General features: G+C 37.8%; 1 protein-coding gene across 1 annotated transcript in view; it reads right to left on the bottom strand.

Moving 5' to 3' along the window:
- Window positions 1–10,507: 10,507 nt before the first annotated feature.
- LOC149029122 (ultraviolet-B receptor UVR8-like) overlaps window positions 10,508–15,091 on the bottom strand; it is a 50,558-nt gene continuing 45,974 nt past the window's right edge. The window contains exons 8-11 of the mRNA XM_089140474.1: window positions 13,873–13,926; window positions 12,689–12,799; window positions 12,433–12,489; window positions 10,508–11,572 (exon numbers count right to left, since the gene is read on the bottom strand). Coding sequence (XP_088996600.1) covers window positions 11,357–11,572; window positions 12,433–12,489; window positions 12,689–12,799; window positions 13,873–13,926 — 438 coding nt within the window. The 3' untranslated portion in view covers window positions 10,508–11,356. The remainder of the gene's footprint in view (window positions 11,573–12,432; window positions 12,490–12,688; window positions 12,800–13,872; window positions 13,927–15,091) is intronic.

Here is a 15,091-nt window from a genome sequence, read left to right as displayed (position 1 = left end):
AGAGACCAGCATACATAGAGTTAGAAGCATATATGCATTGTCTGTTTCATATCGTTTTGCATTCTGTATGGTTTGCTTCCATGTGTTATTATGTTATTATTGATTGAACTGCCTTGCTGAGTTCTTTTGAACTCATTCCTTTTTGCAATATCTTCTGTTAGACTTTTCTGCAGGTAATACTACTATTTTTGATTATGATGGTCAGTACTTTGAAGACCAAGTTGATGACTCATACAATACTGATTATGGTAACTACGTCGGTGAAGACTATTAGTATGAGACTGAAGCTTATCAGGATTAGTTCGACTTTTGCACTTGTGTGCCAGCGATGGGATATCGTTCCATCCTTTTTCTGATGTTTATTAGATTCGTTGAGACCATAGTTTAGCTTTGTTCCCCTTTCATGTTGGGAACCAGTTGTAGTCTTCATTTTCTTTTGATCTACCTTTCGCTTGTCTGTGGAGTGATTTTTTCGCCTCACTCTACATTTGCTTCTGGCACTCGATTGTATTCTTGAACCGTATCTTGATATTTTGATTAATAAAGTTAAACATTCGATTTATTCTTGCTTTTGATTATATTATTGTGCTAAGTGGATATGATCGTTCTTAAACTTGATCTTTGGGACTGTGGATCACTCCTCCGTGTATTCCAGATAGGGTACCGACTGGGTGGATGTGACATTTATGTTTGCCTTGATTTTGTGTGAAGATGCTTATTGTGATTGGATATACTTGCTAAGTTCTTTTCAGCTTACCCTTCGGGGGACTTGTTTTTAAATGACTTTGCAGGATCGGAAGAGAACCAGTGCCACGGTGTGGAGGAGCCTTCCATATATGATACAACTCTGGAAGTCTTTAGACAAGGTGTTGACCAACGAGGTAGTCAACACTCAAGTTTGGACTTCATTGATGGCTCCTATTGACGGCAGCCGGCATCGTCTTGTTCGCCGATGGAAGATGTCACATCCACCCAGCCGGTACCCTACCTGGCATACCCGAGTGTGTGATCCACAGCTCCGAAGATCAAGTATCAAGGTAATCAACCTCCCACATAGACAATAACATAATCATGAACATAAATAATCAATGTGCAAAAGATAAACAAAAGTTCCAAATAAGGAAAGAATAAATCACATATCATCAGAGTATGAAAGACAATCAAAATGTCTAGATCAATAAGTAAAGTGAGGCGAAATCTCACTCCACAAACAGCGGAAAGTAGATCGCAAGTCAAAAGAAAGATTAAATCTGGTTCTAAGATAAGAAAGAAAGATATAACAAACTAAACTAAAGTCTATTCTACTTTATAGAGAACGTCTTCATAAACATAGACTTCATCAATGACGCTCAGACGTTCCCACTCCACAGTAGGGCTAATTCTGGTAACAACTAAGACCACTTGAGGAATCCTCAATGTAATCTTCATGGTTGCCAGCACCTTGCATGAAGTACGCATCTTCAGTTTGCGCTTCCTCATATTGACCTTCATAGTCATCAGTACCTGTAGAGTAATCTAACAAAAGATATTGTACAAAAAGGAGTGAGTTTCAATGAAACCCAGTAAGGTAGTTAATCCATAATAACATAAATAGCAAGAATTCAAAGCAACGTAAGATGCTATATGATATGAAACACATGATGCATTATGATTCTAACTCTATGTATGCTGGTCTCTATTGGCAAACATGCTTTAAGTCATAGCACCGTATTTCTTTAGGAAGGTCTCATGACACAACGCCTTTTGGTAGTGGGTCCGGCATCCCTAGAGACATTCCATGGCTGGAGGTTAAATCATCACTCTCTCACATCACCATTGGTCTAAGTACTGGCACATGTCAGGGTCAAAGCCTAGCCAAATGCAAGTCTCCTACTTAGTTACATCAAGTCAGATCCAGATACGTCCATTCCTCGCCCTTGGCGATCCTTTCCGGTATCCTTCACACTAGAGTCCTCATAGTCCCTGACTACGGACTCATCAACCCTATTGGTTATCCACATATGGTAAACGAGAAGCTCTCACGTCCCCTCACGGGTTGGTTACCGGTCTTGAGCGCCCGTGAGCCCAAGTCTATCCATATGCAACCCTACCAACAAATGGCCCCCACAATGTGATTCCTATCCTCTCAGGGATTGGTTCGGGGGGTGGGGGGCCCAAAAACCCCCCGTGCCCCCCGGGGGGGGGGGGTGGTCAATACCCCTCCGATTAGTGTGAAATCCCCCAGATTTCTACCCCTTTAACCCGTGGTTTTAAGACCGAGAACCTGGGCCTTGATTCGGCGACAATTGTGGACCATTCAATTCGAGCCCGAAGGATTGGAAATTAAACAAATGTTGGTAGATGACCCTTATAATGACTCAAAAACTCTCCTAGAGTTTAAGTGAAGAGAGAAAATTAGTCTCGATAGTGTAAAAAGGGTAATTTTGTAATATCTGTAGATCAGTGATGGAGAATCCGATTGACGCAAATAATGTACCAAATCGAAGATCGTCGAAAGACCTTTCCAACGAGCCAAAGATCATCAAAATCGGAGTTCGTTTGGGGGTCCAACCATGAGCCAGAAGTTTGAGCCGTTTAGGTGAACCAACCCCCACCCTATTTTCTATTTAGGGGCAAAATTGGAAATTCGGATTTTTAAACCCTATTTATGTTTTATCTCATCCGTAAACGCATTTTTGGAGGCTAGAAAGAGGCGGAGGCTTTGGAGAAAAGGATAAACGAAATAGAGGAGCGATTTCCATTCTTCCGAAGGTGTCTGTGATCCGAATCTTTGCAAAATCATTACGAAAGGTTAGTTTTCTTTAATGCTTCTCTTACTCACAATTTTGTGAGTATCTTCTCTCCTTTCCTTTTAAGGAATCTTGAAAGGGAAGGTTGTTAGGTATTGCTTTCCTTTATTGTATTAATGTCCCTTCCTAGTTTGTGGGAGTGATATCTTTTCTCTTCTATTGAGGGATCTGTGAAAGGGAATAATGTTAGGTACCCTAGATGCTTATATTTTCTTATATTAATGTTTCCCTTGAGTTTGGGAGTAATGCTTTATCTCCTTGCAAAAGATTTTAGAATTTGACTCTCTAGGTCACCCACGGGTGATTTATGAGAGCCAAATTTGGGGCATTTTGATTTTGGTCAAATTTAATAAAATTGAAGGTACCCGTAGGATCCTTTTGTTTCCAATTAGATTCTCCCAAAGTTTCGTTTCGTTTAGACTTTGAGTTGGTGGCAAATTAGTGACCATTCACTAGTGAGGTTGAGAACTACCCTTTTTAACCTAGTTTTCAGATTTGGGTTTTTGTGGAAAGATTTTAAGATATCATTTGAAACCCAAATTGGCTCTAATTTGTGATAATTATTTCTTTTGCATAAATAGGTTAATATATCTTTAGTCACTAATTTGTGAGAAGGAATTATTGATCATTGGAGGAAGAACAAAGTAAAAGGTGAGGAATATACTTAACTTTATATTACATGTGTAATGATATTAGTTACTTTTCATTATTGATATCTTGTATTGCTTTAGTATTATTTTGTGGTTATTTTATGTCTTTTGTTAAATATGAATTGCTATAATCTATGTTTATTATTACTTCTGGTGTTGCTCCTTGCTTTGAAATCTATTATTGTTGTTATGAAATGGAATGTGATTGTATGAGAGGATAAATATTATTATTTCTTCTACCTTGTATTTTCTACTAGGGTTGTGGGTTCACCCATTGCCCTAGTGATATTATATGATTGTTTATATTGTGGTTGGGAATGGGGAATGCCCTTTTGGCATTTCTGCCATAGGATACCAAAGGAGGCGGTATGGGACGCATTCCTATGGTGCCCTTGGCTCTTTCCCGATTACTAATTTACATATTTAGGGCATGTCTAGAAGTGTTTGGTTAGGTGACCTCATGAGTACTACTACCCTTTCGGCAGGGGTATTGAAGCCGGTTAACCCGTGATGTTAGTGGCTGGGTCCCGTATGTCAGCGGGCCCACTATCATCATAGAGAGGTAGGGTTGCATATAATAGATAAGGGCTCATGGACGCTCAAGACCGGTGAAATGACCCGTGAGAGGACATGGAGATCATCCTGTCCATTATATGTGGATGACCACTGGGTTAATGAATGGGGTCCAACAGATGCCTCCATTGAGGATTCCATTCATAGGTGGGAAGGTATTGAACCAACAGAGCACTAGGCGTGAGGGGAAATATCCGGACCATATGTAGTACGAGACCATATGACTTTGCATTGGGCCTAAGATTATCCTTGACACGCGCCAGATCTTATACCAATGGTGATGTGAGAGAGTGGTGACCTAATCCCCAACCATGGCTTGACAAGACTTTACACAACAACCGCGGAGAACCCAACAGACGTGCTTGAGTGCCGTGAGGGAAGAGTGATGAGACCGCCCAAAGAAGACTGGTGTATGACTTAATGCGTGTCTACCATAGAGACTTCATGATAGAGTTAGGAGCATAATCATTCACATATCATATCATTGTCATTAATTACATTATTGATATTCATGTTATATGTGTGGTGTGGAATCTTGAGAATGAATGTGTGATATGATGTTGAGTTGACCTCACTGAGTTCTGTTGAACTCATTCCTTTTATATGTCTTTTTCTATTAGATTATACTGCAGGTGATGAGGACTTCTTCCAAATGGAGGATTCGTTGTTAGTATATCTTCTTGAAGGAGTGACCGAAGAAGAAGTGGATGCACATGGAGCTTCATGCCAGTATCAAGACTATTCTTTTGGGTGGGATTCCATTAGAAAACTAGTCTAGTTTAGTTTTCCGCTGCGTTGAAAACTACTCTCTTTTCTTTTCAAAACTCTGATGTTATATTTTTATTTTGAAGTAATGGATGACTGTAACCATTATTTCTATTTTGATAATTTATTACTTGAACTTGATTTATTCTTGTCCATTTAATTATGCTATATCATGTTTTGTATGGATTTGTCACTGAACCTAGATCTTGCGGTGTATCACCCCCACGGGCATTCGGGTATGACCGGATCCGGCTGGGTGGGGTGTGACAATTAGGGTCTGACATAACTGGACATCCTAGCCAAACACTACTAGACAGCCCTAAATATGTTATCCAAAAGTTTAGGAAGGTGTCCAAAGGGCATCTCCGGAAACATCCCATAATATTCCAATAGTTGTCCAAGGACAAAAGTGTCAAAAGGACACCTCTCCTTTCCAAACCATACTTAATCATTCACAAACATAAATCCATAACATCACATATATGGTAACTTCTTTTATGGAAAGAAATCAATAGCAACATCCAACTTGTATATAACTGGTAAGTAAATCATACATGAATCAATTAACATAAACAAGTAATGCTACTGTAATTCAAAGTAGTTGCATCAGTACTATATCAGTGTAAGGATTCAATTAAGGAAATAAATCAAGGAGATTCAAATATAGAAACTAGATTCATGCAATCTATGTAATTAAGGAAATAACCATCCTTACCTTATATAACTCGCAAAGGATCTTAGGGAATCAAGTAAGACCTTGACTAAACTTGGAAAGAAGGTCCTAAACAAGTATATATAATATATTAGGAAAGATACCTAGAAGGAAAGAAACCAAATCATCCAAAATAGACCAAATATGAGGTTGTTGTCCTCATTGGTCGATTGATTGGTCTACTACCTCAGTCGACCAATGAGTCGACCAACAGAGACAGTGGCTTACAAAATCAGAGATTTTTGAATATAAAACCAAATTTGGTGGTTCAAAAGGGTACCAAACAAGGGGGAAACTATAAGGATAGTATGCTAGTATATAGAGGACTTCAAAACTCTAATCATATCAAGTCTTCAAGTTACAAATTAGGAAACAAAAAGTTACCATAATTAGATCAATCATGGTTCTTGAAGAATTCATAGTAAAAATCATGGACAAGAAACAATAGGATGATGGATCACTAATGTGATAAAGAAATCATGAAAAACATGCATAGATCTTGAAGAAAAATAGATCTAAGACTGAAGAACATCAATCTAAATAAGGAAAGAGAATGAATACATGCTTTCCTTCAAAAGCGAGTGATGATCTTGATGAAGATCATCCACCAAGCTTTAGATCCTTAGGAAAAGAGAGGGAATGAGTAAAGAGATAGTTGCAACAGAGATACAATATCATCTCTACTGTCCTCAATCAGAAAAGGGAAGAAAAGTAATGGAGAATCAAAGATGAAACATAGAAGAGGATGATCACATACCTTTTTGTGCAAAAGCATGAGATTTGACGAAGATCCGTCAAGAAAATCACCAAGGATGCAAGGGAGATGACTTGCAGAGGGCTCTAGTACGTTCCAAAGAGTTTGGAGGCAGAAAATACGAAGTAGACTCGAGATTGGGCTTAAATAGAGCAAGCAAAGACCTAATTAGCAAAACCAGATCTCATTAGTCGACCAATGAGTCGACCAATCAGGACAGCAAGTCCAAAACAGGGAAATGAAGGCTCAGATCAAATCCAAACATAAAGGGGTTTTGCACACACACTAAATGACTTACCTAGTAGGTAGAAATGCCTTCGAACCAAGCCAGAGAGTACTCCAAGTCTATCAACTAATTCCATCTTCATCAGGGTGCAATTTCCATAAATGGAACACTGTCATCAACACTCATGGATTCTAAGCCAGCCGCCAAGTCTTCCACTAGGATGGCCCATAGCTGACTTCTTGCCTTACTTCAGGTTTTCGGGCCTACAAACAACAGGGTTTCCGGGTCAAGATTAGTGCTGGGTTTCACAGAAGATGTTCATTAGATTTCTCTTTTCTTCTAGTCTTTTTTCTTTTACTTGTATTAGCTTAGAGCTTTACTTTAGATTTCGAGCTACCTTCCGCATATGTTGTGGGGTATATTTCCGCTATACTCTACAGTTGTCTTTTGATTTTGTATCTTGTTATCCGCACTCTGATATTCTTTTGTGATCCTTCTTAGATCCTTTCTTGACTTTTATTAATAAATTACTTGAATATTATGATTTGTTATTGCTTTTGATTATGTTATTGTGCTAAATGAATATGATCGTTCTTAAACTTGATCTTCGAGGCTGTGGATCACACCTACAAATATTCCAGATAGGGCACCGGCTGACGAGATGTGACAGAGCAACTAGCACCTTGCTGTCATGCTGGCAAAAGCAGGGGTTTTGGCTGGTTTTACCTACTATTGGATTTTAACCAATAACTCTTGCCAAGGAAAGGTTTGATTCAGCTGCACCATAAGAGTGTTTGCTGGCGCTAGCTATAATAGTTACAATAGCAAACATTTTAAGGACAAGAAGGTGATCTCTCAAAGGGAGGGTTTGGTGAGTTTGAATATATCTAGGACACTATAGTATATTGATGTTTATTTGATGTGTTTCTTTAAGTAATGTTGTCATTCTGGCCTTTTGGGAAGGTTTCTAATTTGGAGCTCACGAGTGTAGGTATATCACCGGTCGCACAACCCATTTACTAGTATGACTAGTGGATGTTGGTGTATGGGACCAAGTGGTCCAATATATTTGGGATATTAGTAGAGAGATCAAAATGTGTATATCTGAAATATACATATGTCTGGGACACACTATGATAGAGAGATCAATATTTGCCCTTGTGCAAGTGGAGATGTTGGAAATTTTAATTATGCCCAAGGGGAATTATGGAATTGCATAATTGGGCGGTTATAATGTATAAGGATATATTGGTAACCACCATCCCTTTCATTGTATTTTCTATTTGGGACTAGCATATCCAGGTAAGACTCTATCTTCACCTTCTGTGGAATGATAAATCTGAATATCATGTTGTCCATTTAGATAGAACCAACAGGTTGAAATATCCACCTTGGCTAGTTTGGTGGACTCCCAACCTTCCTTGAATCCCTATACCAACTCAAAGTTCTTCATCAGTACCCAACATTGTAGCAAAGTTCGTTGAACATAGTAATAAGAAGTGGAAAAGAGCTATGCTTATGTAGTGGTGGACACCTGACTATGTCACAGCAATTAGCAATATTCAAATACCTTTATTTGATCAAAAAGATGAACTAATCTGGCATCCCACTTCTTTCAGGTAACTTTTCAGTGGCTTTAGCCTATAGCTTGGATTGCTTGAATACAAATAGTTTTGATCCTAAAGTATGCTTATTCTTGTGGCATACCAAAGTCTCCCCTCGGATCCAAGTTCTTCTTTGGAAGATTCTGCTAGGAAAACTACCATCTCCAGATCTTTTGGTTAGAAAAAGGTTGTAACAGTTGGGATTTGTGTGCTCATTGCATAATCGTTTTTTCAATGCCCTCTGAGCGAAAAGGTTTGGTTTCTTTTGTCTATTAAGTGGTCTCTTGGTAGACCAACTCAAGAACAAATTCAAGATTTGAGTTACTCAAGCTCCAACTAGGATCAAAGGAATTTTCTCATTGCTATAATCTCCAATGCAATGCAGTTTTAATCTTGAAAAGTTTCAATGAAAAATCTCATGGAGGTAAACTTTGACGGCTCACCAAATTGTATCTCTCTCTTGAATAAAAGAAGAAGAATATGAAACTTTTAATTCAGGCAGTACAGCACCGAGTAGGGATCTACAGAGTCTATATCATATAAAATGGGATACTTTTATCAGTAACCGGATCAAAATAAATGTCGATAGTTCACCTCAAAAGTCAGGAGTGTATACGTCATAACATGAAACCTGCTTTATATAGTACAATTACATTAAAGTCTAAGAAATTATGATTCTTTAACCATTAGATTCTACTGCACTTTCTTATCAATTTCACAACAAAGAAATCAATTGTTTCCCGAATCATTGAATCTGCTAAATCTTTCATTTGATGTTCCTATTCCAACATTACCTCACAATCATTGTTATCTAATCGTATATATCATAATTAAAATAATAAATTAATGTTTGCTTCTAATTAATGTTAAACTGTCGCTGTTGACATTAGCTTGCTCTTCATAAAACTGTGGTTGTTTTCTAAGATCTCAATATGTTACACTATTTATAAAAATATACACCAGGTAGACTAAATATTGGGAAAAAATTATATTTAAGTTATATTAGAACTTCACGAGACACATGTAGTTGCACGTGTGCTTTTAGTAGTAGAACATAATTCCATTTTGTGAAAAAATAAGACTAAATAATAAACTCTTGAAGAGGGAAAAGATATTCTACTAGAGTCTGGATCCGATACCCTGACAAATAGACGATAGCACTCCCTTCACATTCTTTCATCACACATTTAGAAGACGGCACTCTTGAAAGAAATACAGTTTATCCTGATTTCCTTTTGGACCCCTTGAGGTTTGGTCTAGGTCACTTTTAGTCCAGTTTAAGTTTTCTTTTGCATATGGCTCCCTTGTGGTTTTAAGAAATGATTAAATAAGGGCACACTTAATAAAAATAGTTAGTTTAATAAATTTCATGACAAAAATACCCTTGTGTCCTTTGGACTTCTTTTTATTATTTTAATTTTAATTTATTAAAATAGATACTATCAAAATACCCTTCCGTTCACCCTCTTCACCTCTTAGCTTCTCATCTTCTTCTTCTCCACCTCCAATTCCACCATCACTACCACCACCACCATGCAATTGATGAACCGACAACACCAGAATCGCCCTCACGGTTCCCGAAACCAGTAGCACCACTTGAATTCCAGATTAATTGATTTACAATTAAGTTGGGCTCAGAGCTTGGGCGAGGGATTTATCAGTTGATGATGCCTCCTTTTACTTTGCCGTAGGGCCAGCAATTCTGAAGCTTTCCACCCGATTATAAGGCCAATCCATTCCAGAATCTCAGCTCTGATTTAAAGCCCTCTCTTTCATCTCTCCAGTTCTGCTCACATAATATTATCTCTGCTTCGCCTAATGCCTTTAGCAACCTGGACAATCTGTCTTCAAGAAGCTTCACTTGTGAATACTTTAGCAACCTGGACAATCTGTCTTCAAGAAGCTTCACTTGTGAATACATGTCACCGGCGGTGTTGCTCTGTTCTCCCAAGTTCGAATCAAGTGGAAAAACAAAAATCAAAGACTCAAGTATTACTGCTTTCTCCAAAAAGAATTTCACCATTCTCATCTCAGCTTCATTCCCATGGAAATTTGTTGTCGAAGATTGTAAAATCACAGCAAGAAGGATCTTCTAATGGTTCCCACAATTCTGATTTTGTTGAAGTATCACCTGGAGTACTACTTCCAAGCTAGCATTGCATAATAGATGGAATAAAAAACTGTAGCATTACACAAATTTTAACGGGCTACCTGTATGAAAAGTTTCTCCAACCAAAGGCTTATTGACTGCTTAAAGAAACTGTAGAGATGGCCAAGATAATCGGATTCAAGAAACCAATCAGAAGCTGCAACTCAATCAGATTGGGGAATCGAAGGGTATTTTGATATTCTATTTTAATAAATTAAAATAAAATAATAAAAATAAGTTCAAATGACACAAGGGTATTTTTGTCACAAAATTTATTAAAACTAACTATTTTTGTTTAGTGTGTCCTAAAAGTGATCTGGACCAAACCTCAAGGGGTCCAGATGAAAATTTACCTTCTTTTTTACAAGATTTGCACCAAACCCTTTTCTCTCATAAAACTGTCTTTTGTATTTAGGGGCAATCAAATAGAGCGTAAGCCACGAGACTGTTTTGTATTTAGGGGCAATCAAATAAAGCTGATGCCCCGAGGCATCCTCATTCCTTCCAGAGGGAGGACTCGATTTCCTCTCTTGATGCTATTTTTCGAGCACAAATTCAGATAATGATCAAGTGCTTTTGTCTAAAGGAAGTTTGACCCAAGGAAAATTAATCCCCACTTGGGGTGGAAATGTGGAACTTGGACACCAATAGCATATACATTATAGAATGAAAACACTCCCTCAGGTAAGTGAAATCAAATCACATAGCTGTTAAGATCAAGTGAAAGTGCAAGTAATCCTTCTGTTTGTCTTCTACACGACACCATCCAATGTTAATTATGAAATGTTCAATTTTCTGTGAGGGCTGGTGATAGTAGAAAGTGCTGTCGCCTACTCGTATATCTGCCATGTTGAAGATCACTTACTAATTAACATAATAATACATAATTTCAGACCAGATGATGTCTAAAAGTCCTAAGGTCTAAACCGCAGAAGCACATGAACCCATAGAAGGTTTAACACAGACCCACCACCAGCCCAGTAGCCAACTCCAAAAAACATTTACAAGCACCATATATAGCAGAGTAAACCAGTGCAAAATGTAATCAGCCGATCAAAATTTATTTAATTTGTTCTATAAATGATCAAAGTCTACCAGTATGTAGATTTTAATCTTTAGAGTAAGAAGTTTGGTCTACTGAATTTCAGATTGTTCCGATTCATCATTCTGCCACACAGCTATTGCTAGAGTATGGCGTCCCCCACAAGCAACAAGCTTAGCACAGAAATGTCCGTTGCTGCCACTGCCGCTGAAATTCCTGGGAGGTGGGAGTTTTATCGGCACCTCATTTGGGTGGCCGGTTGTCACTTTCCTTCCATATCCTAGGCGTCCATGGTCTCCTCGTCCAAACTGCCATAAAGAAACCAGTTAGCTATGTTGAGCAAATACCGGGTGTACTCTAACCCTAAAAGATAAGGCCATTTACTGATCTAACCAGATCACATTTCCTTTTACTAAATGACTTGACTGACATGTAAGATGCGAATATTGTCACTTCCCAACTCTAAGGTAGAACCAGGCCTTAGCAGCACCAATTTGGACATTTTCCATCATGCAGCTTATCCATCCTAGTGGGGCCCCACCATATGAGAAATGAGGTAAAAATGATGCCTACATTGCCAAGCCTTTCTCTAAGGCTGCATTTGTTTGCTGGAATAAAGGTGGGGTGGGAAAATTCTTGAAAAAAGCAAACTTTTCTTACTTCTCCTTTAAATTCCAAAAGTGAAAATTTTGGTTGCTTGGGGTGGGAAAGTGAGAGACAAGGTGAGGTGGCAACCCAACTTTCCCACCCCAAGCTTTTTCAAAACTATACAAATTTGGTGGGACTTTGTGGGAAAGTTTGGAAAAGTAAAAAGTGGGACCCACCACTATCACTTTTCCACAAAACCCTTTCATTTCCTTCTCCCTCACCCCATTACCCATGGGGCCCACATTTTTTTTTCCACCCCACCTTTGCAAACAAATGCAGCCTAACAGAGTATTGAAGTGGACATTCTGGATTCTTCATATCATCCCACATACGTCACAAATAGAAAAGGCCATCTAGAAATGGGTAAAGATAATTTATACCCTAAAAAGTAGCTTAAATATAATTTTCCAGCAGCCTTTAAATGACACCGCAGCTAAAGCAATGTAAAAAGATAATGGTGCATGCTTAAAATGAATTTTAGATTCATATCTAGGTGAGCAAGCAAGGATGAGGTACTCACAGAGAACATTCTCCCATCACGTGTCAAAGCCACTGAGTGTGTACCACCACATGAAACCTGAATACGAAATAGTGGAAGAATAAATTAAATAAAGTTGAGCCTGAAAGCGGTAAAAATGCATGCCAACCAAGGCCATATTTTAGTAACATACAAACTAAGGAATGTATTCAATATTTTCATTCATTTATGTAACATATTAAGACATGCCTGACAATGCCATGGTTTGGCTACAGAAGATGTAGTTAGCAAAATATACCTGAATAATGTCTTCCCCTACAAGGAGTTGAACCCTTTGTGGCACCATTTTACTGCTTTTGTCATCTCCAAATCCAAGCCTACCATGCTCCCCTCTTCCCCAAGCAAATACCTGCAATGCAAGGATGAAGGCAGTGGCATAATGTAGGTAACCAACAGTATCCAATTCCATATGGTAGTGAGCAAAGAAATGCCGCCTTCTGGTTTAACATATATAAAAGAACATGAAAAGAAATGGCTGGGTTACATATTACCCTCTTGAGACCCCACGATGGCAGAAGCCTTTGTGCAATCTTTTTTATATGGGCCACCATAGCACAAAATGAGAGAACCTGATTCATTTCTAAAGAAGTACCCCTCAGTATTTGCAATATAATTCATTTACCCAGTCTCTCCTAGGGTAACATCATGGAACTCAATCATTACCCAAGATCTTTCCCCGATACTCTTCTCTGATTTTGAACAAAGGTTATGGTGGTGAACCAATAAAAACAATAATTCCCTTGAGCACAAGCTCAGTTCTGAAATAAATAACACTTTCCTATTTGGCATTTATAACATTCCAAGAAATTGTATGAAAGTACCAACCATGTCTCTGTGTCATAGTTAAGAAATTCACTGATCTTCCATCTTTATATTCAATCAACACTTTTGTAATTGATACTTCAAAATAGTTCAAATTCTCACAATGAGCTTAGTATAAGTGACCCCATTTAGTTGGGACAAGACTTATTGTTGTTGTTGTTGTTGTTGTTGTTGTTGTTGAGCTCAGTATAAGTGAAAATAAGCCCATTTGGATGAGAAAAGTCAGTCCATTTGTTTAGGATGTTAAACTGGAAAAGCATGAGAAGCTAAATCTAAACATATATAGAAGAACAGGATGTTTCTGTATTAAATTTCATCATAGTTAACTAATTTCCTTTCATCAGTTAGTTTTGGAAAGAGAAATGAGGAAACAAGGAAATGAAAGGAGGGGAAGGGATTCCACTATTCAGTTGAAATCAGCAGTTCCAATGACACTAATAAATACATCTGTTGCCTTCCTTCTCAGCATCCCATCCCCCATAGAAGTTAGAAAGAGAAGCACATAAGACTTATGTTACAACACAACGAAAGCAGTATCGACTGAATTGAAGTCTAAAAATGCCAATAAAGTGTGGGTATGTGTATGTTTATTGAAAATACCTCTCCTTCAATTGTCAAAGCAGTGGAATGCCATCCTCCTGCAGCAATATCAACCTGAAGAAGCAGGAATATATAACTATTGTAAATCTCTGGATAATATAAATAAATGCTAAATCAACATGCATGTGGGCAAGTTAGTAATATCATGAAAAAGTGCAATAAAAATAATTAAAATACAGAGATGATTTCTATGGATCAGAGGTGATGGTGCTGCTGCAGCAGCTCAGTACGGTAATACCATGGAGAGGTACTCTAAGATAGAAAACCCCCAATTTCTATGGTGAAAGGACAACTTTGGTTTTTTATTTTTTATTTTTTTTATGCTAATAATTGGTTAATTGTTTTGAAGATTAATCAGTACTCCGTAAGCTTTTATATATATATATTTTTTGGCTGTTGGGCAACCCACATTCTCAAGTTCTGATCTTTATTTTTCTAGGCTGTGTTTAATAATGAAACACCTATACCATTGATGTAAGTGGGGGAAATAGATTTTCCCATTCTATATTTAAAATCTAGCAAGTTGGGTTCGTTTAGAGCTTGGGGTTGTTGCCCTTTTCTAAGTAGTAGCTCAAATTGAAGCAGGGATTAGAATCCTAGGCTGTTGTAGTAGTAAAAAAAATTGAGTAGCATATTGACAAATAAACAAAACCCTACATAAAGTAAGGCTCTATGGACAGGCAATTTGGTCACTCCACAAAAATTTCTAGTTTGTATATTGGAGCCTAGTTGATTTGCAGTGTGGGTTGCAGTGGTTGCAAGGTGGGCATGCATGTCTACTATTTTGGTAAAATCTGGTATGCTTGATGACATCTCTGAGACCATACAATAGTGCTGGAAAGTAATATTAAAATTTTAAGAAGTGTGAACACTGATTCCCCCCTCCCCTTCTGGTAGTGTCAACTTGGGATTCACACAATCAAATTTTAGTTGCTTAGTCACTAATGCAATTATTTTTTCACGTTTAGAAAGCTAGATTACAACGCCTTCAATAGTTCCTAATCTCAATTATTACCATTGTTACTAGTTGATGAATTTTAGTAGTTGCTATTTTCTACTTTCTAATTCTAGTAAGCTAAGTCATTGATTAAGCAGCCTTTACCAGAGATTGACAATGAAATAATGAATGAAAATCTTCAGGGAAACCTTACAGTCAATTTTGGGAGAAAGTTCCTGTTCAACAAATGAGATAAATGTGAATGATAAACTGATAGGACCC

Source organism: Hakea prostrata, chromosome 1 (assembly GCF_041222555.1).
Source record: "Hakea prostrata isolate BN-2017 chromosome 1, UWA_Hpros_2, whole genome shotgun sequence".
Taxonomy (NCBI): Eukaryota; Viridiplantae; Streptophyta; class Magnoliopsida; order Proteales; family Proteaceae; genus Hakea; species Hakea prostrata.
Note: the sequence above shows the minus strand (reverse complement) of the source record. Positions and strands in the feature narration are given on the sequence as shown.